The sequence below is a fragment of the Zootoca vivipara genome, chromosome 8 (genome assembly GCF_965207765.1).
Source record: "Zootoca vivipara chromosome 8, rZooViv2.hap1.1, whole genome shotgun sequence".
Classification (NCBI taxonomy): Eukaryota; Metazoa; Chordata; class Lepidosauria; order Squamata; family Lacertidae; genus Zootoca; species Zootoca vivipara.
This window is the reverse complement of record NC_142591.1, coordinates 22,060,489-22,084,665: the sequence shown is the minus strand read 5'-3', so window position 1 is coordinate 22,084,665 and position 24,177 is coordinate 22,060,489. Positions and strand designations below refer to the sequence as shown.

At 44.8% G+C, this 24,177-nt stretch overlaps 1 protein-coding gene and 1 long non-coding RNA gene across 3 annotated transcripts; one reads left to right on the top strand and one right to left on the bottom strand.

Annotated features, from left to right (window-relative positions):
• Positions 1 to 1,249: 1,249 nt before the first annotated feature.
• On the bottom strand, positions 1,250 to 23,878 carry SERPINB5 (serpin family B member 5). Of its 2 annotated transcripts, none has more exons than XM_088676227.1 (7): positions 23,533 to 23,878; positions 15,364 to 15,539; positions 13,194 to 13,331; positions 9,739 to 9,856; positions 7,110 to 7,252; positions 4,197 to 4,364; positions 1,250 to 2,253 (listed from the first exon to the last, which is right to left on the bottom strand). In XM_088676227.1, exons 2-7 carry the CDS (start codon positions 15,529 to 15,531, stop codon positions 1,861 to 1,863), a joined length of 1,128 nt encoding a protein of 375 aa, XP_088532353.1. In that variant the 5' UTR covers positions 15,532 to 15,539; positions 23,533 to 23,878; the 3' UTR covers positions 1,250 to 1,860. The 2 variants fall into 2 exon arrangements, with proteins under 2 accessions (XP_088532353.1, XP_034981834.1); XM_035125943.3 differs by having other exon boundaries at positions 23,405 to 23,553.
• On the top strand, positions 14,570 to 17,505 carry LOC148684755 (uncharacterized). Its single transcript, XR_015951646.1, has 2 exons — positions 14,570 to 14,705; positions 16,325 to 17,505. It is a non-coding gene; the product is annotated as an uncharacterized LOC148684755 (long non-coding RNA).
• Positions 23,879 to 24,177: the final 299 nt, after the last annotated feature.

Here is a 24,177-nt window from a genome sequence, read left to right as displayed (position 1 = left end):
AACATATTAAAAACAGATAGATGATAGATAGATGATAGATAGATAGATGATAGATAGATGATAGATAGATAGATAGATAGATAGATAGATAGATAGATAGATAGATAGATAGAGATAGATAGATAGATAGATAGATAGATAGATAGATAGATAGATAGATATTCTAAAAATATACACCTCAAGTGTCAAAAGCCAGGGTAAAAAGGTGTATCTTCCACATTCTCTGGAAGCTGTATAATGAAGGTGCCAGACACACCTCTGTGAGGAGACAGTTCCATAGGGCTGCCAAAGAAAATGCCCTCTCCTGGGCTGCTGCCACCTCCAAGCCTCTGAGGCCAGAGGAACTACTAAGAGTGCCCCTCTCTGTCAATCTCAACACCTAAGAGGGTCTGTAGGGAAGGAGGTGGTCTTTCAGATATTTGGGACCTGAGTCATTTAGGACCCTAAACACTAATGTGGGTATCTGGATTATGCCCAGAAATCAACTGGCAACCAGTGCAGATGCCTTAAAACAGCGGTTATATGAGATCTAATTGGATCCCTAGCCAGTAAAGGTAAAGGTAAAGGGGCCCCTGACCGTTAGGTCCAATTGCAAACGACTCTGGGGTTGCGGCGCTCATCTGACTTTACTGGCTGAGGAAGCCGATGTTTGTCTGCAGGCAGTTTTTCCGGGTCATGTGGCCAGCATGACAAAGCTGCTTCTGGCGAACCAGAGCAGTGCACAGAAACGCCGTTTACCTTCCCGCCGGAACGGTCCCTATTTATCTACTTGCACTTTGATGTGCTTTCGAACTGCCTCATGGAACACATTGAGAATTAACATACATTTGATTGCTCCATTAAAAACAATATTTTGGACCTTACTTTTCATTTCCTATATAGCAAACAGTGTTGCTGATTAAATTCCCTTCTCTCCTGGTATCTGAGGCCAGATTTTATGAGGAAAAGGCAGGGCCAGCCAAAGAAATTTTGCTGCCTGAGGCAAAATACAAGATGGCCACTCCTCCCCATGCCATGTACAAAAGCTGACCAAGCTGGCAGCTGAATTGTATTTCAACACCCTCCACTGTTCCTGAGGACAAAAGATGAAAATAGGGTGCAGCATAGACTGACTGGCACACACAACTCTGTCTACCCATCACTGCTGAGACACCTCCTTCCCTCTGCCTAATGGTAGGGCTGGGCCCTAGGTGAAGGTTGACACTTATTCCTACATAAAGCATTTATCTTTAGCAATAAGAGAAGACACTCAGTTTCTGCAATGCTTTATTTGGAATGATTTAAGGTAATCTTGATGACCAAACACAGGCAGCAGGAAGGGGGTTAACAAAAGAAGAAAACATACATTTTTACTGTATTCAACTTGAATTTGGTTCAATCCCACAATAATAACTGGATTTCGATTTTAGAACAACTCTCTTTCCCCACAGGCAGAAAACAGCATCAAATCAAAGGCCATATAAAATTAAGATGTCAATGATTCCGGTAACATACTGGTATTTTACATCCATTGGGGTTTGGTTTTTTTTACATCCAAGGAGATGCTACAAGTATTTCCCAAGGCCCAAAATTCCAGAAAAATAATTAATTACTGTACATGAGTAAGAAATTAACCACATTATTTTGGAGACATAATATAAAGTTACATGCTGTGTTAATTGCTGCCTCTGGAAAGTGCATATTGTCAATTCTGCTTTGAGTAATAACTTCATATAGAAAGTAAGTTGTACAGCCTACTCAAAATATGACACAACTTAGATTACCTTTTCAATACTTCATACTCAGCTTTCAAAGGTTTGCAGGAAAATTGTTGTGATAGAAATATATAAATCAGGCTTCTGGTTAATTGCTTTTTTCCATTTAAGGAGAACAGAATCTGCCAGCAAAAACAATATTGCGAGTTTTGGTGTGCCGGAAGAAGAAGAAAAACGGATGATCGGCATTAAATTCATCTTTGTGTTGCAGGATCCGGTACCCTGGTACGTCTAGGGACTCTGCCCCTTCTTCAACGACTTCCAGAGAGACTTTGTGGATGACCTGAGACAAAACTACCCCTTTGGTCTCCGACATTTCAGAGAAATCTGATGCACTCTCATCAAACATGTTGGTCATGCCAAGACTTTCTAAAATTGGCTTGAAATCATATTCCCCATCCACTTTGAACTTGGGAAGAAACACATTGACTTTCGTGTTTGCCATCACACTTGGATTTGTCCATTGTATTAGCTTCTCGGGGGTGAGTTCCTTCTCAAGCTAAAGACATAAGGCGAGACAGCAAGTGAATTAGAGTATCAGTGGTCACAGTGCTCTGTTAGCCAGCCAGCCCATTAGTTGCCACAATAAACTGCAACAGAGCTGTCTAATATCTTACAGATACATAGCTGGAACCATGTGCAACAATGCTACAGCAGTTTCTTATGCAAGAGTACAAACGTAAATCCATCTTGCAATGCTGTCCGGGTGGCCATAAGGGTGCCATAAGGGCACAACCCGCTTATGGCACCATAAAAAGGTAAAGGTAAAGGGACCCCTGACCATTAGGTCCAGTCGTGACCGACTCTGGGGTTGTGCGCTCATCTCGCATTATTGGCTGAGGGAGCCAGCGTATAGCTTCCAGGTCATGTGGCCAGCATGACAAAGCTGCTTCTGGCAAACCAGAGCAGCACATGGAAACGCCGTTTACCTTCCCGCTGTAGCGGTTCCTATTTATCTACTTGCATTTTGACGTGCTTTCGAACTGCTAGGTTGGCAGGAGCTGGGACCAAGCAACGGGAGCTCACCCCATCACAAGGATTCGAACCGCCGACCTTCTAATCAGCAAGCCCTAGGCTCAGTGGTTTAACCACAGCGCCACCTGGGTCCCATACAAGCAAGCAATTAGGATATGGTTAGAATAATAGAATCATATGAGTCAGAAGGGACCCAAGGGTCATCTGGTCCAACCCCCTGCAATACAGGAATCTCAGACAGCTAAAGCATCCATGACAGGTGGCTATCCACGTCTATGGCAGACTTGTACAACTTGTGGCTTCCAAAGTTGGATGCAGCCCATCGGCCATTTATGGGAGGTTCAGGGAACCTGGTATGGCTGGCTGGTTGGGGCTGCAAAAAGAGTGGGGTTGTCAAACACCTTGGCAAGCCACAATATAAAGAAGAAGGGGTTCATTCGGCTTGGTAAGCCACAACTTATGCAGGTCTGAGCAATGCTGGCCACACACACCCTTCTGCCCCTGTGAACAATCACTATGTTACACTTTGAGATGGCAATTATCACCTGTTGCATTGGTGCAACATTTTAGCATCACTAAAGGAATAACACTAGTTACCAGAGATGTGCACGGCCCCACTTCCCATGTGCTGGCCCAACCCAGGGACTACCCACCATAGGAGCCAACTCCTAGGGGCCGAGGGCTAATGTTTAATTGGCGCTTTTAAAACCCTAATGGACCTTGTTTGGAGGTTCTAGCAGGGGAGCGCAGCTATCGTATACCCTTGACCGAAGAACGGTACACTCCTTCTATCTGGGAAGGTCGTCCTCTTCCACCGAGCGCGCAGCTTCGGGAGGGACGCACATGGAGCGGTGAGGGAGGAAGGGGACACCCGCCTAGCCAGCCAGATCAGCCGAATCAACCCTGGCGATCAATGGGGTGACAGATGTCGCAGCCAGATCGCCCTCACATCCAAAATTATAATAGGGTTATGAATATTAGATTGTTTTTTATTATTGTTTTTCTTCTTTGTGTGTTTTTTGCATTTTTGCATTGTTTTTTCTTTTCTCTTTTCTCTTTTTCTCTTTCTGTAATTTCTGGTTTTTTTGTATTTTTTTTCTCTTTGTATTTCTGGATGTTGACTATGATGTAAGATGATGACATGAATGGAAATACTAAATTGAAAACGCAAATAAATATAATTAAAAAAATAAAATAAAACCCTAATGGAGCATATGGTCAGGAATGAGTGGCTTCCCTGTAGGGAACACACTGGTGAAGCAGACCCCTGTAGCTTTCCTGCCCAATACCTCGACCCCTTACAGTCCTGGATGACTCCGGGCAGCCTGACCCAGGGCAATTTGGAGACATACATATTATTATTTGCTCCCTTCTCAATGGACCATTATGATGCACTCAAGGGTGAGTGTGACCAAGGTGTAGATCTTACTTGAGCTGTCAAAGAGGGCTTTCAAAAGGGTTTTCTACCTGTTCGAGTCCAGTGCTATCATCCTCAATGTCTTTGGGCAGCAAGATGAGCATGCTCATGTGCTTGTTATGACAGGGCAGCTCCAGAATCTTGACTTTTAAATCGTTCACGTAGCCAAGGCAAAACGTAGCTTCCAAGTTCATCATCTGCACTGGCTTGGTTTCCGTCTATTAAGAATGGACAAAAAATAAAAAAACGAATTTGCTCGAACGCTCATTGTGGATGTAGCTGAGGATCCCCGTTGAGCATGTTCACATTCGCCTTCCTGCATCAGAAATGTGCCTGGAGAATGAGTTCTCAGACAGTTTCCAGGCAAGGTTTACCACTAGGTAAAATGTATCACTGTTGTCTTTGTCCATGGAGTTAAGAATTAAGATTGGAATTAAGATTGCCGGAAGAAATATCAACAACCTCAGATATGCAGATGACACAACCTTGATGGCAGAAAGCGAGGAGGAATTAAAGAACCTTTTAATGAGGGTGAAAGAGGAGAGCGCAAAATATGGTCTGAAGCTCAACATCAAAAAAACCAAGATCATGGCCACTGGTCCCATCACCTCCTGGCAAATAGAAGGGGAAGAAATGGAGGCAGTGAGAGATTTTACTTTCTTGGGCTCCTTGATCACTGCAGATGGTGACAGCAGTCACGAAATTAAAAGACGCCTGCTTCTTGGGAGAAAAGCAATGACAAACCTAGACAGCATCTTAAAAAGCAGAGACATCACTTTGCCGACAAAGGTCCGTATAGTTAAAGCTATGGTTTTCCCAGTAGTGATGTATGGAAGTGAGAGCTGGACCATAAAGAAGGCTGATCGTCGAAGAATTGATGCTTTTGAATTATGGTGCTGGAGGAGACTCTTGAGAGTCCCATGGACTGCTAGAAGATCAAACCTATCCATTCTTAAGGAAATCAGCCCTGAGTGCTCCCTGGAAGGACAGATCGTGAAGCTGAGGCTCCAATACTTTGGCCACCTCATGAGAAGAGAAGAATCCTTGGAAAAGACCCTGATGTTGGGAAAGATTGAGGGCACTAGGAGAAGGGGACGACAGAGGACAAGATGGTTGGACAGTGTTCTCGAAGCTACGAACATGAGTTTGACCAAACTGCGGGAGGCAGTGCAAGACAGGAGTGCCTGGCGTGCTATGGTCCATGGGGTCACGAAGAGTCGGACACGACTAAACGACTAAACAACAACAACAAAATGTATCACTGCTTATGAATGCTTATGAGACAACCCTTTAACGGTGCAATCCTATGGTTGCCTAGGGGGCAGTCCTAAGGTGGTGGGAATTATGAAGGCTGTCAAACTCTCTTACCCAATGCCCTGCCAGTTTCTCACCAGCATGGCACAACTGAGGATGGAGGGACAGTCTGCATTCTTTCATCCATTTCCAGCGGGGGGGGGGCATTACTTTTTTAACCTTTTCCCTCTCACATTGGAAACAAGGGGAGAGAGGAAGACATGCTCTATTCAATATATAAGTTGTTCTGGGTTAGGGGCAGGTCAGGAGAGCATCTTGGGAACCATATCAGGTGATCCTTTCTGATGCTGAAGAAGGAGGTCCTATGTCAGTAAGGTCAAAAGAGAAGTGTGCTAGGATGCAGCTGGGATCCAAAGGATGAGTCTCCCAGTATCCTGATCCGCCCCCAACTGGGATAAAATTTAGATATGGTTTTCATATGTCTAAAACCCTTGTTCTCATTTCCTTCCCACTTCTTCCAGCTGAGAGGGGTAAGGGGCGGGGGGTAAAGTCATAATCCCTTAAAATAAAATAAAAAATGAGGCAGTTAGAACCACCTCAATAATTTATACCACCAACACTTTAGGATTACAGTGATACTGTGGTTTACAACCATAATCTGTTCTGGAGGTCTGGTTGTAAACCAAAACAGGTTGTAACCCAAGGCGCACTTTCGCCAATGGGGCCTCCAAAAAAATGGGTTGTAATCCAAAAAAAGTGACACATACTTCAGGGTTTGACGTGTAATCCAAAATGATTGTAATCCAAAATGGTTGCAAACCAAGGCACCACTGTACAGCTTTCAGGCATCCCCAAACTTCGTCCCTTCAGATGTTTTGGACTACAATTCCCATCTTCCCCTACCACTGGTCCTGTTAGCTAGAGATCGTGGGAGTTGTAGGCCAAAACATCTGGAGGGACGAAGTTTGGGGGTGCCTGGCTTAAGTCAAGGTTTGGGGAAATGCTTTTAAAGAACACAGACGTCTCACTGGCTTTCTGGGATTTCTGACAGAACTTTAAGCAATGTGATGCTTTGTGAACAAAAAACTTTTCTTTCAAATCATAGAGTTGGAAGTGACAATGTAGCCACTCCACTAGTACAGCATCTCTAGTGGAGGGGGGCTGCCCTATGTTTTAAACCCTCTAATGAAGGAGAGTCCAACTCCTTCTGAAACAGCCTGCTGAATGGCTCATTGTGCCAGCCTGTTCTTCCCAGTGTCTGATCAGTTATTGCCATGCAAACAAGTATGTTAATTCCTATGTTTCCAGGAATCCAGGATCAGAAAGGAAGGGAGGAGAGCTGGTGGAGAATCATTAACCAACTGGGTGATGAAAAAGTGGTTACTTAGTCATGGTATCTATGTAAATAAATTACAGCTCAATTGGCATGACCCCAAAACATCTCTCTGCTACACCATCAACTGCAACATGCTAAGTGGTCATCCTTTGGTCAATCAGCTTTAACTGCATTATAAATATCTCTATGTCTTCTAATCATGTTGCCATAGAGCACTGCTTGAATTGGGTGGTGTGAATAGGATCAAAGACTGCTTTAAAAGCTCAGAAGGAAGTCGGGGACTTTCGTGTAATATTTAATTTCTGCTTTGAATACGGGTTCTATCTGATAAATCATATACCATTGTATAAGGGGGGAATGCTTTCTTCCATACCTTGTTTATCCTAAAAGGACATTCCTTAGTTTGCGCCTCAGGAAATCTCTTCATCCAGTTGGTGACAAAATAGGCAGCATTTATCAAGAGGATCTTTGTCTGGTCATTGACAGTCCCCTCAATCAAAATGTTCTCCATTTTACCTGCAGATGCATTGGTAATAATACTTCATTAGAAGAGTATCCCCCCCCAAAAAAAATGTCACAGGTACAGGGCATGATCCAGCCAAAGTTAACACTTTAGGATAATTGCAAATCAACAATTTCCAGAATAATCAATGAGGAAAAACCAACGTGGTGACTTCCAGATGTTGCTGGACTTCAACTCCCATCATCCTTGACCACTGGCCATTCTAGCTGGGGCTGATGGGAGTTGTAGTCCAACAACATCTGGAGGACACTATCTTGACTTTCCCTGGCCTAGATTCTTAAAGTGTCAACTTCATGTCATAAAATAGGCAAATTGATTTCTTGCCGGCCTATGGAAGGTAGATCTTCCATCTCTTTTTTAAAAAAAAGAAGTGTGTGTGTGTGGGGGGGAGAGAGAGAGAGAGAGAGAGCGTGCAAACTTGATCAGGGATGCAGTGCTAGGGGAAGAAGAATTAGCCTGTTTCCAGACTGTTAATTGCCTTTTTAGGAAAAAATATGCATGCACTCATACTTTTGCCCTAACAGGACACCTGCTATTGACACTTATAAATGAGAGCCCATTCATGCAATCGCTAACTGGATGAATGAAATCACATTTAGTTTAGTCTGCAATGTTTGCTTGCAAACAAGCACACACATGGCCTCAGCCATGAGGTACCTCCACAAAAAGGATGTTTGAGTGTTATTTCTATGTTCTTGCCACATGGGGGCACTCAATACAAAAACATCATGCAGTGGTTAAGGCTTCAAGTGAACAGCCTTAGATATCTAACCTTCATGTAAGCTTTGTGCAAGCAAATCAGGACAAGTCATCTGGAGGAGCCCTGAGTCTGTTGCAGCAAGAACAACAGAGCCTTGAGGCACCTTAAGGATTTAACAAATATATTACGGCTTAAGAAACAATCATGAAGTAGAGATCACTTCATCAGCTGCATGAGGCGTTACTGATCAGTTGGGAGTTAAATGAAGTGACACCAGCAGCTCACACAACTTCACCTAAACTACTGGGGAGATTTTACTTCAACTCTAATGGAGTCAGGATTGGATTTGCTGGCTTTAAAAAAAAAAAAGTTTAAAACATTTCAATGCAATATATTATCCTTGGCCTCTGCATTCACAGAATAACTTCACATGCATCTGGGATGTACCCAATGGCCCTCCATCAACCAGACCTATTATTAAAGGTAAAGGTAAAGGACCCCTGACAGTTAAGTCCAGTCGCAGATGACTCTGGGGTTGTGGCACTCATCCTGCTTTACTGGCTGAGGGAGCTGGCGTTTGTCCACAGACAGTTTTTCCGGGTCATGCGGCCAGCATGACTAAGCCGCTTCTGGCGAAACCAGAGCAGCACACAGAAATGCCGTTTACCTTCCCGCCGGAGTGGTACCTATTTATCTACTTGCACTTTGACATGCTTTCGAACTGCTAGGTGTGTAGGAGCCGGAACCAAGCAATGGGAGCTCACCCCGTCGCAGGGATTCGAACCGCCAACCTTCTGATCAGCAAGCCCAAGAGGCCCAGTGGTTTAGACCACAGCGCCACCCGCGTCCCTAGACCTATATTAGGGGACTTTAAACTGCAATTTTATCACAGCACCCAGGAGGAGAGCTTTTCCTCTTTGTGGTCTTGCCAGGTTTTGGGTGCTTTTGCTGCTTAAAATGATCAAAGAGGACAAAAGGACAAACCAGGCCCTCATATATTATGGAGAAGAAGGGAAGGACCAAGCTAGCAACATGCAGAGGGGTCAGAACAGGAGGAAGATCCTCATGAGAGGGCCAGGTGTGAAGTGCAATTGTGTGACGACTCCAATCTGCCAAGGGTTTCTGAATGCTGTGGAGAAAAGGAGTTCAGGGGTGGAAGTGCGTTGATGGGGAAATGAAAGAGCCATTGCTGGGACTTAATAAAATATGGAGCAAGGGAAAGAAGTCAGACCCTCCAAGTGTCCCTATTTCCAAAGTACAGTCCTGGATTTACAGAAGCGATCCCAAATTCTGATTTGACCCTGGAATGTCCCACTTTTCCTTACATAGGAGAAATGTTGGAGGGCATGGTATGTGACCCCCAAGCCAAGCAGATAAGTAACTTTACAACCTTTAGAAGATATCTGAAGGCAGCCCTGTATAGTGAAGTGTTTTAATATTTAATGTTTTATTATGTTTTTATATATGTTGGAAGCCACCCAGGGTGGTTGGGGCAACCTTGTCAGACGGGTGGGGTTTAAATACTAAATATTATTATTATTATTATTATTATTATTATTATTATTATTGGACAAGACGTCCCTATTTTTGTTGGAGGAATGTTGGAGGGTATGAGAACTTCCTCTGAAGGTCCCTGGCAAAGTAGAAAGTGCCATTTTAATATTTGACCTATGGTGAGCTCCACTTTGAGGGGCACTCCTGATTCAATGAGTTTGTTCATTGGAGTTCACCTCTGTGTTTAAGGATTTTGAACCGAGCACTCTGTTAAGATACGCTTACCATCAGTAAGATCAGAAACAGATTTGTTGATTTGCAGTCTGGTGTCTTCTGTTTTCTCTTTGAAGTCCACTAGTTCCAATTCCGATGGGAAGGGTCTTTTCACAGAACTTACAAACTCCTGAAAGGCACGAGGAGCCAAGTTAAGTTCTAATGCGTAATGCTGAACCAAACTTCCTAACAGGGACCGGTGGCACTGACATCATTTCAAGAAAGTGAATGTTGTATAACCATTTTTCTTCTGCTGCATGTGGAGCTTTTCCCCAATCACTGATGAGCAGCACACAGGAGGAAGAGAGTGGGGGTTTGCTCCACCTGGCAAGCTGCAATGTCCGCTCCCCCCCATCCCATACAGCTTCCAGCAGTACAGCCTGTATACACCTCCCCCCCCAGGCTGGACACCTGGAGGTAGCCACCTACCTCTGCCAGTTACCCAATCCCAGCTGGGGATGTGTTGCCAGGAGAGAGTTGGCCAGCCCACACAATAGTGCCTGTGCATTCAACAAAGTTGAATTCCACCCCATTACCCTGTTTCTCATATTTTAAGACATACCCATAAAATAAGCCATAGCAGGATTTTTAAGCATTCAAGGAATATAAGCCATACCCCGAAAATAAGACATAGTGATAGGCACAGCAGCAATGCCGGCCGCGGCAGGAGGAGGAGGAAAAAAATAAGACATCCCTTGAAAATAAGCCATAGTGTGTTTTTTTGAGGAAAAAATAAATATAAGACATGTCTTATAATATGAGAAACACGGTATGCATTTCAATCCGGTGTAGGATACAAGCACACATAACTTAAGGCGATCCCCCTTAACAAAAAAAATATGTGTGATTTAAACATCAATTGTAATGTGCAGGGGGGGGACTGTATTCAAGAACCACCTTCTCTCTGTCTGAGCAGGCTGGGACAATTAGCATGTTTTTGGATACAACAGCAGATTTGTCACTCCATTCTGCCCTGCTGAGCCCCAGTCAGGAGATAAGATATATTTATTCATTTATATACAAGCTGCAACCATTTCGTGCAAGAGTTCTGTTTCCGGTCCCCACATGCGTCAGTGGAGTGTGTATAAACACACTGTATTACACCCCCTTATGCTCTGCCCCCATTCTAACCCCACTCCACCCCCATTATGCCCAGTTACACACACACACACACACCCTGATCCACCCTCATTTTGCCTTCTTCTGGGTCCAAAAGGATCCATGTGTCAGCAACTGCACATCAAAAAATGGTTGCCACCTGTACTGCCTTTCATCCAAGGATCATATGCTGATCTACAGTATAAAGTGGGAAATTAGGCTCCAATCGAAGTTCAAAAATATTCTTGGATTAGCACAAGCTGCCATAAAGGTAAAGGTAAAGGGACCCCTGACCATTAGGTCCAGTCGTGGATGACTCTGGGGTTGCGGCACTCATCTCGCGTTATTGGCCGAGGGAGCCAGCGTACAGCTTCCGGGTCATGTGGCCAACATGACTAAGCCACTTCTGGCAAACCAGAGCAGCACTCAGAAACGCCGTTGACCTTCCCGCTGGAGCAGTACCTATTTATCTACTTGCACTTTGACGTGCTTTCGAACTGCTAGGTTGGCAGGAGCAGGAGCTCACCCCATCGCGGGGATTCGAACTGCAGAGCTTCTGATCGGCAAGCCCTAGGCTCTGTGGTTTAGACTACAGCCCCACCCGTGTATTCCCACAAGCTGTCATATTTGTGGTTAAATCACGGACTGGGTAGGATGCCTAACAGCAATGTATTAATTGCATTCCAATAAGGGTAGGAATTTGAATTGAAAATCTGTAAGCAAGGGCTTCCTGTTTCTGCCAGGAATGGTGGTCTCGCTCGACATCGCAGGGAGAGACAGACAGAGATAAACAAAGAATGATGGGGGGGGGACTCATTCTTTGAATTCCTCTCTGGGTGGGAGAGGAATGTGCTTTCACCCGCAGATTGCCCTGTGGTCTGGGCACTCGCTTCCCTATGTATTGTGAGGGCAGGCAAATGCACTGGATGCATAGAGTACTCCAACTGCCAAGACCCCTCCAATCCTGTTCCTGAAGCAGAGGATATCCTGCTAATTGGGCTTGTGCTAGAAGCAATGAGACGACAAACTGCAGAACATCTCGGATACAAGGATTTAAAGGTTGGAATTGAGATGAGGTTACATTTGGTGCCAGAGACGGTGGGGGAGAGGGGAGTCCACTGTTGTTTTTTCCAAGTTTTTCTTCTACATTTCTGATTTGGCCACCCTCCTCGAAATGCAAGGATAAAATATAATATAAAAAGTGAGGTTGGAAGAAACTGGATTAATAACATGAAATTTAACATCAAACTGGAACTGCATGTGTGAGAGAAATGGAATGGAGAGAGAGAAAAAGGGAGGGAGGTTTACCCCTTGAAAGGACTATGTTGGAATATAGAATGAAACCAACCCCGCTCTCCATTATTTTCAAAGGAATGCGAAGGAGACTGAGACAATTCGGAATGTAATCTAACTGGAAGGGTAATTGACTCTAAATTTTCAGCTGGAAGGAGGAAAGGAGTCTGCCATCTGCAAGGTCTGAGGTTTTCCTATTAATCATTGGCAGTTTGGAATCAGATCGCTTGTCCTAGGTTGGGGGGGAGATGGCGAGGGCAGTTTATTTGTTGGAATGGATAGGTCTCTAATAAGTTCCCGAATCACAGGGTGAAGCGACGCAGAGGCTTTTGGGAAACTGCGACACAACCGCTTCCCCCGAGTCATGATGGGAAATATCAACATTTGGAAGAATGAAGGACACACACTATATCGTGGGGACAACATCATGGGGGAGGGGAAATAAAGAGTGATTACAGATTGAGTAGCTTGCGTGAAACTTTATAAATTACTTAATATATCAACATGAATTGAAATCATAATACTATAGCTGTTGTTTAAGGGATTATGTTCTTGAAGGGGATGTAATTGAAATTATTAAGTTTTTGGAACACAGAAAATAAAATAAAATAAAAAACCAAAGAGTAAGCCATCAAATCTAACATGTGAGGAGGCCACCTTAACTAAATTGTATAATTTGGTATATAAATAATTGGCTTTAACAATTGTATTAATTGGATAAAATTGACATTGTTATAATGTGGCTGTTATTCGAATGATATTGAAAAAAAATCAATAAAATATTTATTTTTTCAAAAAGAAAATCTGTAAGCAAAATACAATGCAATTCGTGCAATAAAACTATAAAAAGAGAAGTTTATTGTAATTTCAAAGGAGGCTGTACCAAGAAAAAAGTACAGAACATGTTTGAATAAGGTGCAGGTATTATTATTATTATTATTATTATTATTATTATTATTATTATTATTGCATTAATGTCGCCATGTAGAAACACTATTTACAGTGAGATTTAAACCACCATAGTCAACCAGTTGACCCACCCAGACAGAAACAGCTAGAATTTCTTAGCAGCTTACCATAGTGGGGTTAAGGGATTTTTCTACAAAGAGCCGCTTGACCATTTTCAGAGGATAAAAAGAACTAAGTTTGGCAGCATCCGTTGTTATTGTTTGGAATCCGAAAGGAACATCTTTGACATCTTCTAAATGTAGGCCCTGTTAAGAAATTAGTTTAGATTTCAACGTTGTTTCCATTCTGAATCTCTGAAAATACTAATGTGAAACCACAATTGTGCCAAATATCCTGTAACACATAACGCAGGGTGCATAGAAACAGGCTGGTGGAGGGAAGGGGAGACCTGCTCTCAGTTGTCCATGGTGGAGGAAAGTGTGCTCTACAGAAATGTGGAGGGGGAGAGGGGCCATCAGGCAGGGGAGCCCACCCCCCATAGCTGTCAAGTTCTCCCTTTTTTAAAGGGAAATTCCCTTATGCTGAATAGGCTTCCTCGCAAGAAAAGGGAAAACTTGACAGCTATGCCCCACCCCAAATATTTTGTTCAAGTTGGCACCTATGTTCCCAGCTTACCTTCCAAGTCCCGGACTGCAGAATCCGGGACCAGCAGCCGTGTGACACCGGAAGTTGCATCGACGTAACTTCCGGTGTCGCTTTGCCCTTCTATGGGCACCAAAAATGGCCACCGCCAGCTTCAAAAGTAGCTGCTACGCATGACCGGAAGTGCGTCGATGCAACTTCCGATGTCGCCCCGCCCATTTGTGGGCACCAAAAGTGGCCACCGCCAACACTGGAAGTCGCGTCTACGCACTTCCGGTCATGTGTAGATCTGACTTTTGAAGCCGGCGGCGGCCATTTTTTGTGCCCATAGAAGGGCAAATCAGAAAGAAAGAAAAATGGCCGCCAGCAGGAGAAAATAACGGAGAAAAATGGGAGACGAAGTGATACTGGGGATCACCGGGAAAAGGTAAGTAAAAACAGGGGTTTCCCGGGGAAAACGGGGTACTTGGCAGCTATGGTTCCCAGGCCTGGCCCTATCATTAGGCAGAGTGAGGCAGGTGCCTATGGTAACAGATGCCGAGGAACGTGTGTATGTAACACAGCCTGTGTTCTCTAAGCTAGCCCACATTCAGGTATGTGGGATGATGCTGTTCCACTGGCAGCACTGTCCGTCTCATTGACTTCTGCAGGTGGAATGGGGGAGGCATCATGTTGCCCTTTGCCTCGGGCGGCAAAACGTCTTAAGCTGGTGCTGCATTTTCCTGATGAAAATCATACCACCTCCAGCTGCTATTTGCCACTTGGGAGGAAACATACAAGTACCAGCTGTGTTTTGCAAACAACTGCAGGGGGATTGAGAATAGTGATGAAGTCTTTTGCAGCAAGGTTCCCTCCCCAACACTCATTTAGGGCAAAGTTAATACTTTGTTCCTGGCTACAGGCCATTCTGATCTCATCACATAGGATTCTTGATTGGTTGGGTTCGCTCTGCCTGGGACAGCAGGAAGAAGTGGCGCCGCCACAACAGAAGCAGAGGAGGAGGAAAACAAATACTATAAACAGCAGCAACAACATAGGTAATATTTAAGATAACATTTTGGGCTCTCCAAACTCCCTTCTTCACCCCAAATATGTTTACAAGCAAATATCTGATGCAAACGTAGGCCGTGTGTGTGTGTGTGTGTGGTCTCATGTTATTAAGGGGAAAATGTACATTTTTAAATATAACACACAAATATGTTTACAAGCAATATCTAGTGCAACCTTAGGTCAATTGTGTGTGTGTGTGTGTGTGTGTGTGTGTGTGTATTTTCATTACAGGTGGGTAGCCGTGTTGGTCTGGCGTAGTCGAAACAAAATTAAAAAATTCCTTCCAGTAGCACCTTAGAGACCAACTAAGTTTGTCATTGGTATGAGCTTTTGTGTGCATGCACACGAAAGCTCGTACCAATGACAAACTTAGTTGGCCTCTAAGGTGCTACTGGAAGGAATTTTTTTTTAATTTTGTGTAGTCTCATGTTATTGAGGGGAAAATGTAAGTTTTTAAATATAACACACAAGCACGTTTTGCACACACAGAGAGAATTCTGGGAACTGTAGTTTAGTCCTCACAGAGCTACTACCCTTTGTAAACGGGGGAGGGAATGCCCTTCTTGGGGGAGGGAATGCCCTTTGAATGTTCTTTCAATGTATGTGCTGTGTTATCCTACATCCAAGTTGGAAGCGAAACCCTACCTGTTTCATTTGGGTTGCTGTGTCGCCCTTGGCAGCTTTATATGCAAGAGCCAGTGAGGTTGAAGTGCAAAGGGGAGCAAAAATAATATTAGCAGTTTTGTCCATTTCAGCCAGTTTCTTGAAAACGTCAACCGCAAATGTAGTGTTTGCAACTTGTAGGGCATCCATTGCTGGTTCTGAAACAGAAAAGACACATTTACCATACCAACTAATCCTACCTATAAAGAACTACTGCTTTGCCTTCGTAGTTAATGGTGCTTAAGTTCATTGATTTCAACAGGCCAAAACACACTTAATTCAGCACTGGATTGTGGCCTTAGCATCTATTTTCATAGGTGGTGCATTACTCATGTGGTGACTCTACCATATCACCATCTAGGACAAGGTAATTTGAAAGCATTCCCTTGTGGAAATTATGGCTCATATGGAAATTTGCCATGACAGAAAGAGGGCTGGGCTAGGAATGGAGAAGGAATTTTGTACAGTTCCAGGAGCGCCAACTCCTTGGGGCCCAACCCTTTTGCCCCCCCCCAGCTCCTCCCAATGTCATGATATTATGTCACACATGACATCACACACGCGACGTTTCCCCCTATCTTGCTCACAAGTTAGGCTAGGGTCTCTGTTCAGTGCTCATTTAAAGCTGGACCTCAATTGGGCTTTCCAAAACAAGAACCGAAATGCAGCTACCGTATCCTTCAGAATCTGCACTTCTCAAAATTTTGCAGTGTCGCTCTGCAGCCAAATAATGTGGACAGAAATGAATATAATGAGGTAAAATGTCTCTCAAAATGCAAATATTAGTGGAAAATCACATACAAAAAGGCATTGTATTATGGAAAATTGCTTGTGTTATTAGGCTAATTGTATATAAACATTTATATTAGGGAAAAAATACACTCAAATGCAAGTGAATGTTCATAATAACATGGGTTGTTGTTGTTGTTACAAACTGATGTAGAAATGTGAGGACTCAACAGAAGACTGGAAAAATGAGAAGCTAAGAGAAACCAAAGTTGACAGATTCACCCATCTCTACATTGGTCTGGAAGCATTTGCTCTGATGTGGTAAATTTTGACATAGTGCCTGCTTTTTGCAGGGGAATATTCTTAAGTCACTTCTCCTGGAAACACCACTGAGTTATAGGCCTCACCGGTGGAACAACTTGTACTTCTGAATCAGCCATACAGTTTTCCAACCAGACAAAGAAGTGCGTCAGAAGCCAACAGAGACAGCAGGAGACAAAGAGCTGGAGAAAACTACATTCAGAAAAACCCAATTTGCTCCAATGGTACACCAAGTTTGCCCGGCCTTAACCTTCCCATGGGAAGCAAACAGCCGTGTGAGGAGGGCTAGGACTTGTGCCGTGGGAACAGCGACGCTCTGCAGTAGACCTAGAAGCGCAATTTTAATATTGATTCACAATGAAGCAACATCTGACAATCACTACCCGCTCATAGGCGCTGGGAAATCTCAGGCAGGGTGGAGTCAAGGAAAAACTGAAACATGAGTTAAGGAAACTGCTGCTGTACAAGCTCATACCACATTCTTTCTTCCCTACGGAGGAGAAATGTTAAGTCAGCATCTAACCAATTGCCCATGGCATAGCGGTATCCTTGAAGTACAGTTAGCTTGCGACCCGCCCACATATGATTGAAATGTCTAGGTGAGACATTACCCTTATTAAACTTTCTGCTTGGAGCTTTCTTAAGAAATCCAGATTGTTCATGTTTAAGCACTGCTGATAACTCCAAAGACATTGTGGGTTGTTAAAGTGCATTGTTAAAAAGATAGGGCCAGGGCCTTTTCAGTATTGGCCCCAATTTGATGGAACGCTCTTTCACAGGAGACCAGGGCCCTGCAGGATTTCTCATCTTTCCGCAGGGCCTGCAAGACAGAGCTGTTCCACCTGGCCTTTGGGTTGGATTCAGTCTGACCCCTGTGTTTTCCTCCCTCGTGGTTTGGATTTATGGACTACTTAAAATGAGGCTGCATTTTAAATTTTAATATTGTATTTCAATCTGTATTTTAATTAATTGTTTTCTTTTTTAATGTCTTATTGTAATTTTATTGGTGTTAGCCGTCCTGAGCCCAGTTTTGACTGGGGAGGGCGGGGTATAAATAAAAAATTATTATTATTATTATTATTATTATTATTATTATTATTATTATCCTATATAATAATTTCCAAGTTGTCCCTGCGTCCAAGCTGTCCCGTGTGTCCCTGGGTCACTGCGCATGTCCCCCAGGGACACAGGGATTGGACAGCAGAGACTGGACACACACGCGCGCGCGCTCTCCCCCCCACCTACCGTTTCCCTGCGGCCGCCAACCGCTGATCCCAGCCGGACTGAGCGTTGGCGGGGGGGGGGAGAGAGAGAGCGCGTGTGTGTCCAGCAATGTCTCCTTCCTGTCACTTCCCGTTTCCCGGCGGCGGCGGACCAAGGGGACCACGTTTCCCGTAGGCGACGGGGAAAGCCTGGCCGCCCTTGAGGAGCCCGGCGCCTCGCGGACAACCCTCCCTGTCTCCTTGCTGTCGGCGGCTGCGGGAGAGGTACGGAGGAGGAGAAAGCAGCGCTTTCTCCTCCTCCGTTCCTGTCCCCCTGCCGCCAACAGCAAGGACAGCAAGGACAGGTCCCAGGGTTCGGAGAAGCGCTTGCGCAAGCGCTTCTCCAAACCCTGGGATGTCTCCTTGCTGTCGGTGGCTGCGGGAGAGGTACGGAGGAGGAGAAAGCAGCGCTTTCTCCTCCTCGGTTCCTGTCCCCCTGCCGCCAACAGCAAGGACAGGTCCCAGGGTTCGGAGAAGCGCTTGCGCAAGCGCTTCTCCGAACCCTGGGATGTCTCCTTGCTGTCGGTGGCTGCGGGAGAGGTACGGAGGAGGAGAAAGCAGCGCTTTCTCCTCCTCGGTTCCTGTCCCCCTGCCGCCAACAGCAAGGACAGGTCCCAGGGTTCGGAGAAGCGCTGCGCAAGCGCTTCTCCGAACCCTGGGATGTCTCCTTGCTGTCGGTGGCTGCGGGAGAGGTACGGAGGAGGAGAAAGCAGCGCTTTCTCCTCCTCCGTTCCTGTCCCCCTGCCGCCGACAGCAAGGACAGGTCCCAGGGTTCGGAGAAGCGCTGCGCAAGCGCTTCTCCGAACCCCAGGATGTTCTAGCGCCCGTTATTGAACGGGCTGAAATACACTAGTTATTATTATTATTGATGAAACAAGGAAATGTGCATATTTATACAAATACCTGGGTGAGCAAAACATGGGTAGTAGGATAGGGAGCTCTCAGTCCTCAACTTTTTAAAGTCAGCTTAAGAATTTTTCACATGCTAGGAAGTCCAGCAGCAACAAGTCATCCTCCATTTGTGTGTAATATGTGGTCAATTTGACTGTAATATGTGGCAAGATAAATGTGGCATATATCTGTTGCATCACATCTCAATATGCCACTAGGTCATATTGTGGCAAGGGTGGGGGACCTGTGGCATTTCTGATGTTATTGGGCTCCGATTCCCATCATCCCCAATCAGCATGGCCAACGATCAGGGATATTGGGATTTGTAGTCCATGATAGTCCATGAGGAATTAAAGAACCTTTTAATGAGGGTGAAAGAGGAGAGCACAAAATATGGTCTGAAGCTAAACATGAAAAAACCAAGATCATGGCCACTGGTCCCACCACCTCCTGGCAAATAGAAGGGGAAGAAATGGAGGCAGTGAGAGATTTTACTTTCTTGGGCTCCTTGATCACTGCAGATGGTGACAGCAGTCACGAAATTAAAAGACGCCTGCTTCTTGGGAGAAAAGCAATGACAAACCTAGACAGCATCTTAAAAAGCAGAGACATCACCTTGCCAACAAAGGTCCGTATAGTTAAAGCTATGGTTTTCCCAGTAGTGATGTATGGAAGTGAGAGCTGGACCATAAAGAAGGCTGATCGCCGAAGAATTGATGGTTTTGAATTATGGTGCTGGAGGAGACTTGAGAGTCCCATGGACTGCAAGAAGATCAAACCTATCCATTCTGAAGGAAATCAGCCCTGAGTGCTCACTGGAAGGACAGATTGTGAAGCTGAGGCTCCAATACTTTGGCCACCTCATGAGAAGAAAAGACTCCCCGGAAAAGACCATGATGTTGGGAAAGATGGAGGGCACTAGGAGAAGGGGACGACAGAGGACAAGATGGTTGGACAGTGTTCTCGAAGGTACAAACATGAGTTTGACCAAACTGCAGGAGGCAGTGGAAGACAGGAGTGCCTGGCGTGCTATGGTCCATGGGGTCACGAAGAGTCGGACACGACTAAACGACTAAACAACAACAGTCCATGATAATATCAACCTTAACTGCCAAAGGGTTGCTTGCACCCTGAGCAAACTTCTCAGCTGTTGTCCATGTGGTTTGATTTCAAACTACATAGGCAAAGGAAAATCCTTCACTTGCCAACATGGTGTCATCAGGTTATTGATAGATGGGCAATTGTCATAGCTGCCAAGTTATCCCTTTTTTAAAGGGATTTTTCCTTATGCTGAATAGGCTTCCTCGCGAGAAAAGGGAAAACTTGGCAGCTATGGCAATTGTGCCCACTGGTCAAAAAGGCCCATGGGTGAGGTAAATAACTCGCCCAATAGCCAGATCCAGTTGCCTGGGCTGAGTGGGTTGATGGCTGAGTGGGGAGTATCTAATCTGACACTCCGGCCACTACACCACACTGAGGGTGACAGAAGGATTCCAATCCATTTTCTGGGAAATGTTTGGATTTAAAATTATTTGACAATCAAAACAAATGGATTTTGTAGGGGATTTATAGCTGGAAAAATGCTATAGCGTTAATGTCACAGCAGCCACAAAGGGACAGAGACAGAATTTCCTTAACACTCCAAAGTAAACACTGTCTACTTAATACCATTTCCTGTAATAGTTGCAGAGAACCAATGACTTGCAGCTTTCATATCAAACACAGATGTGAGGCAGGCCTCCGTCACTTGCAAGCCAGAAAGCTGAGCACAGCCTACAAGGTACACACTGTGGATTGCCTGGTGCTATGGCAACCTGTCTCTTTTTGCAAAACCAGGAAGGCAGTGACCAAAGCAAGAGGTTTATTAAGTCCTTTGTACGGCTGGTGGGCTGGACTTGCCTTGATGGGTCACAAATTGTACAACACCCTCCACCCAACGCTCCCAGGACTCTTGACTGTAGATCTGCCTCAGCACATGTCCTTTGTTCTTACCAAGGCAATGTTAAAAGCCCTGGACCATATGCAGGAACCCTGTGGCTTTCCCCACCCCCACTTCCCATGCCAGCATCAACCAAATTTTTTAAAAGGCTTACAGCAGCTTGGAAAGGAGTCAGACCACAGCCTTCTCCTGTGCGGGCCAGGGCATCTTGTGTGATCTTGCCAGCACGGGCCATGTGGAAATATGAACACCTTGCATTTAAATGCATTCATTATACTCATATGGTGACACTATTAGGGCCTTACTACTGGGCACAAGTCTTAGACCTCAAAAGACTCTTGAGAAGGCAGCAGTCTTTGAAAGCAAAGAGTAAGGTTACCATAACTTCTGTCATAGAGGTTCAGTATGCTGATGACAACTTGGTGCGTGCACACTCAGAGGATGACTTCCAAACCATCCTAAATTTCTTTGCAGAAGCTTACGGAAAGCTTGGCCTATCACTCAACATCCAAAAAACCAAAGTGCTGTACCAAAAAGCACAAAACAACCCCTCTGCAGCGCCACCAATCCAACTCAATGGTGTAACATTGGAAAGTGTCGATCACTTCTCCTACCTGGGCAGTTATCTTTCCACAAGGGCTGACACTGATGCCAAAAATCCAGCATCGACTGAGCTCTGTGAATGCAGCTTTCTCCCAATTGAAGTGCAGAGTGTTTGAGGACAGGCACATTCACAGGGAAACCAAAATGCTTGTTTTAGCAAAGCTGCTACATCATGTTCTTCAAGCCCATGCCTTGGCATCAGAGTCCTAAATGTTCATAGTTCTATCAATTCTAACTGAACTGAACAATTTCTGGAGCTCCTTGAAAACAAGGCGAATAGGATAATTTTGCCTTCGGAAAACCCACAAATTGCTGGTGAAGCACATAGGGACACAGGCACAGTTTTGGCTGCCAATTTTTGGGTGCTGTGACGGGGTGGGGTAGAACATGTGCAAGCACTCTTGGTGACTCACTCCAACTATATCAAGGTGGAAGATCTAGCAGACCTTTTGTGAAGGTTTTCAGGCAGACTCTTGGGTTGAGAAATAAATCCGTAAAGAGGACCCAAATCCAGGGGTGGGTGGGTGGGTGGGTGTCTATGTCTGCATCACAACCTTTGCCAACCCGGCGGCCTTTAGATGCTGTTAGTTGATGTCCCCCATCAAGCTTATGGGAGATGCATTCCAAAGCACCACGCTGGCAAAGGCTGCTCTTCTGCCAGCTTTTAGCTAGACAAAACAACAGCCCAGCTATGCAGTTCCTATGGAAGGTTAAGTTTTGAGTTCTGTATGGGGTGGGGATACATTTTTAAAAGTAAAGGAGAATAAAAGTTGGAGAGGAAAACATTTATTCTTCCCACTCTCTTGTGACACAGAGACACAGAATCCTAGAATCGTAGAGCTGGAAGGAACCCCCAGGGTCGTCGAGTCCAGTTCCCCTGCAATGCGGGAACCTCAGCTAAGACATCCATGACAGATGGCCATCCAAACTCTGCTTAAAAACCTTCAAGGAAGGAGAGTCCACAACCCCCCGAGGGAGACCGTCACTGTCGAACAGTTCTTGCTGTCAGAAAGGTTCTTCCTGTTGTTTATTCAGAATCTCCTCTCTTGTAACTTGAAGACATTGCTTCAAATCCTACCCTCCAGAGCAGGAGAAAACAAGCTTGTTCCCTCTTCCGTGCGGCAGCCCTTCAGATATCTGAAGATGGCTATCACATCTCCTCTTTTCCATGCTAAAGATACCTAGCTCCTTCAACCCCCCCCCCCAATACACTCACACAACCAGAAATCCATGGGTCCCAACCAGCTTCAGACCCCCGCCAGCTACCTCTCCCCATGATAGCAGCTCTTTGGGAAAGAGGAAAGATAAGAGGGAAGGGAACTCTAGGCATATGGGAGATGCCCTGTTGGTGCAAGCCCAGGAATCCTGATCTCCTCTGCCTCAGGCTGGGGGTGGGGGAGGACCCCCAGCTCAGCAACAGAGTGGCTGCTTTGCATTCAAAACATCTCAGGTTCAATCTCTGACATCTCCAGGTAGGGCTGGAAGAGAGTCCTCTTCGAAATCCTGGTGCCTCTACCAGTCGCTGTAGACCATACTGACCTAGATGGACCAATTGTCAGCTTCCTATGCTCACCCTCTCAAGCTTTATAGTACATCTATTTGGTTGAACAATGTGAGATCATCACATGAGCTATTTATTTGCAGTGTCCTATTTATAGAGTAACATCGGAAGGCAGTAAACCCAGCCAGGCTGAAAGCGAAGGTTGGTTCTAGCATTCTCTTAGCTGGAGCAAGCATTAGTCATTTGATTAACTGCATAAAGAAAGCTGAGTGGGTGATACACACCCATGTGGAAAATTCTGCCTGGAACAGTTTTTCTTCTAGCAATCTCCAATCATGAAACACACACCATTCAACCTAAAACACAGTTGTCTGGGTAAGGAAGCTTGTCGTTCTTGTGTGACAACAGAAGGCCTGACTTTTTTTAAAAAAAAATTTGTTTAGAAATCTCTCTGGCATCAGGAAACAAATGAACGATACAGTTCTGGGTCTTTGTTACAGCAGGAACAGTCACAAATGTTCTTGCAACCAGGCAAGGAAGCTGCAGTAACCTAATAAAACTTTTTTATCTGCCCGGGACTGAACGATCTGAGATCAGACTGAAAATGAGACTCATATCTTCCATGTGCTCAAGTTTCTCCTACACTTGTTCAACTTCTACAATTTTCCCCCACCCTCTTCCTTCTCTTCTTGCTTCAGTTCCACAGAATTCGAGGCACTTCCTAGATAGAGGCAATTAAAAAAACAAAACAAAAACATGCTCATATTGAACACTCACCTCTCTGTGCAGCAAGTCCACTCACGGAAATGGCGGAAAGGAAAGGAAAAAAGGTTGAAAGAGGCAGAGTGAAAAGAACCGGTGTTGCTGGTGACACTGTGCAGAGCAGCAAGAATGTTTCAGCTCACCTGAACTCCGACGCCACTCCCTCTTTTGTGATTGTGCACTCACTCACTCACTCTTAATCATCCCTCTTGGCAATTTATACATGATAGAAAAAATGGATTCAGGATGAACTTGCCAACTACAAAGCTTCACAGGGCTATAACATGCTCCGGCAGGAAGCGGCCACCTTATGAAGATTCCTCTCTGAGGTGAATTTCACACAGGAGGTCTGGCACTGAGGGAGACACACATGTGTGCCATCCCAAACCACACAAATTAAGAGCTGTTTCTGCTGTGCCTAGAAGAATTATTCCACATTTTCATTCGGGTCCATTTTGGGAATAATTCTACAATCATATAAGCTGTCAGTGACCTGCATTTTGAGAGTTTGTGGTCTCTGGTTAAAAGATTCCTGAAATGTAATTTGGGTCAACGATAGTCAATCACTACAACTTTTCTTAAACCTAAATGATTCTGGGTAGTGTTTCGTGATGGAGGGGGGTTCAATTCTGCTTGCAAAGAAGCACCCTCATTAGCATTTCTTCCAACGAACATGTGAACCAAAACCCAATTATCTTTTGAAGTTTTCAGTTCTCTTAATTTTCAGTTCTCTTAATCCTTCCAGTATGTATACAAACACATGTACTGGTGAAAATAGCAAGACATTC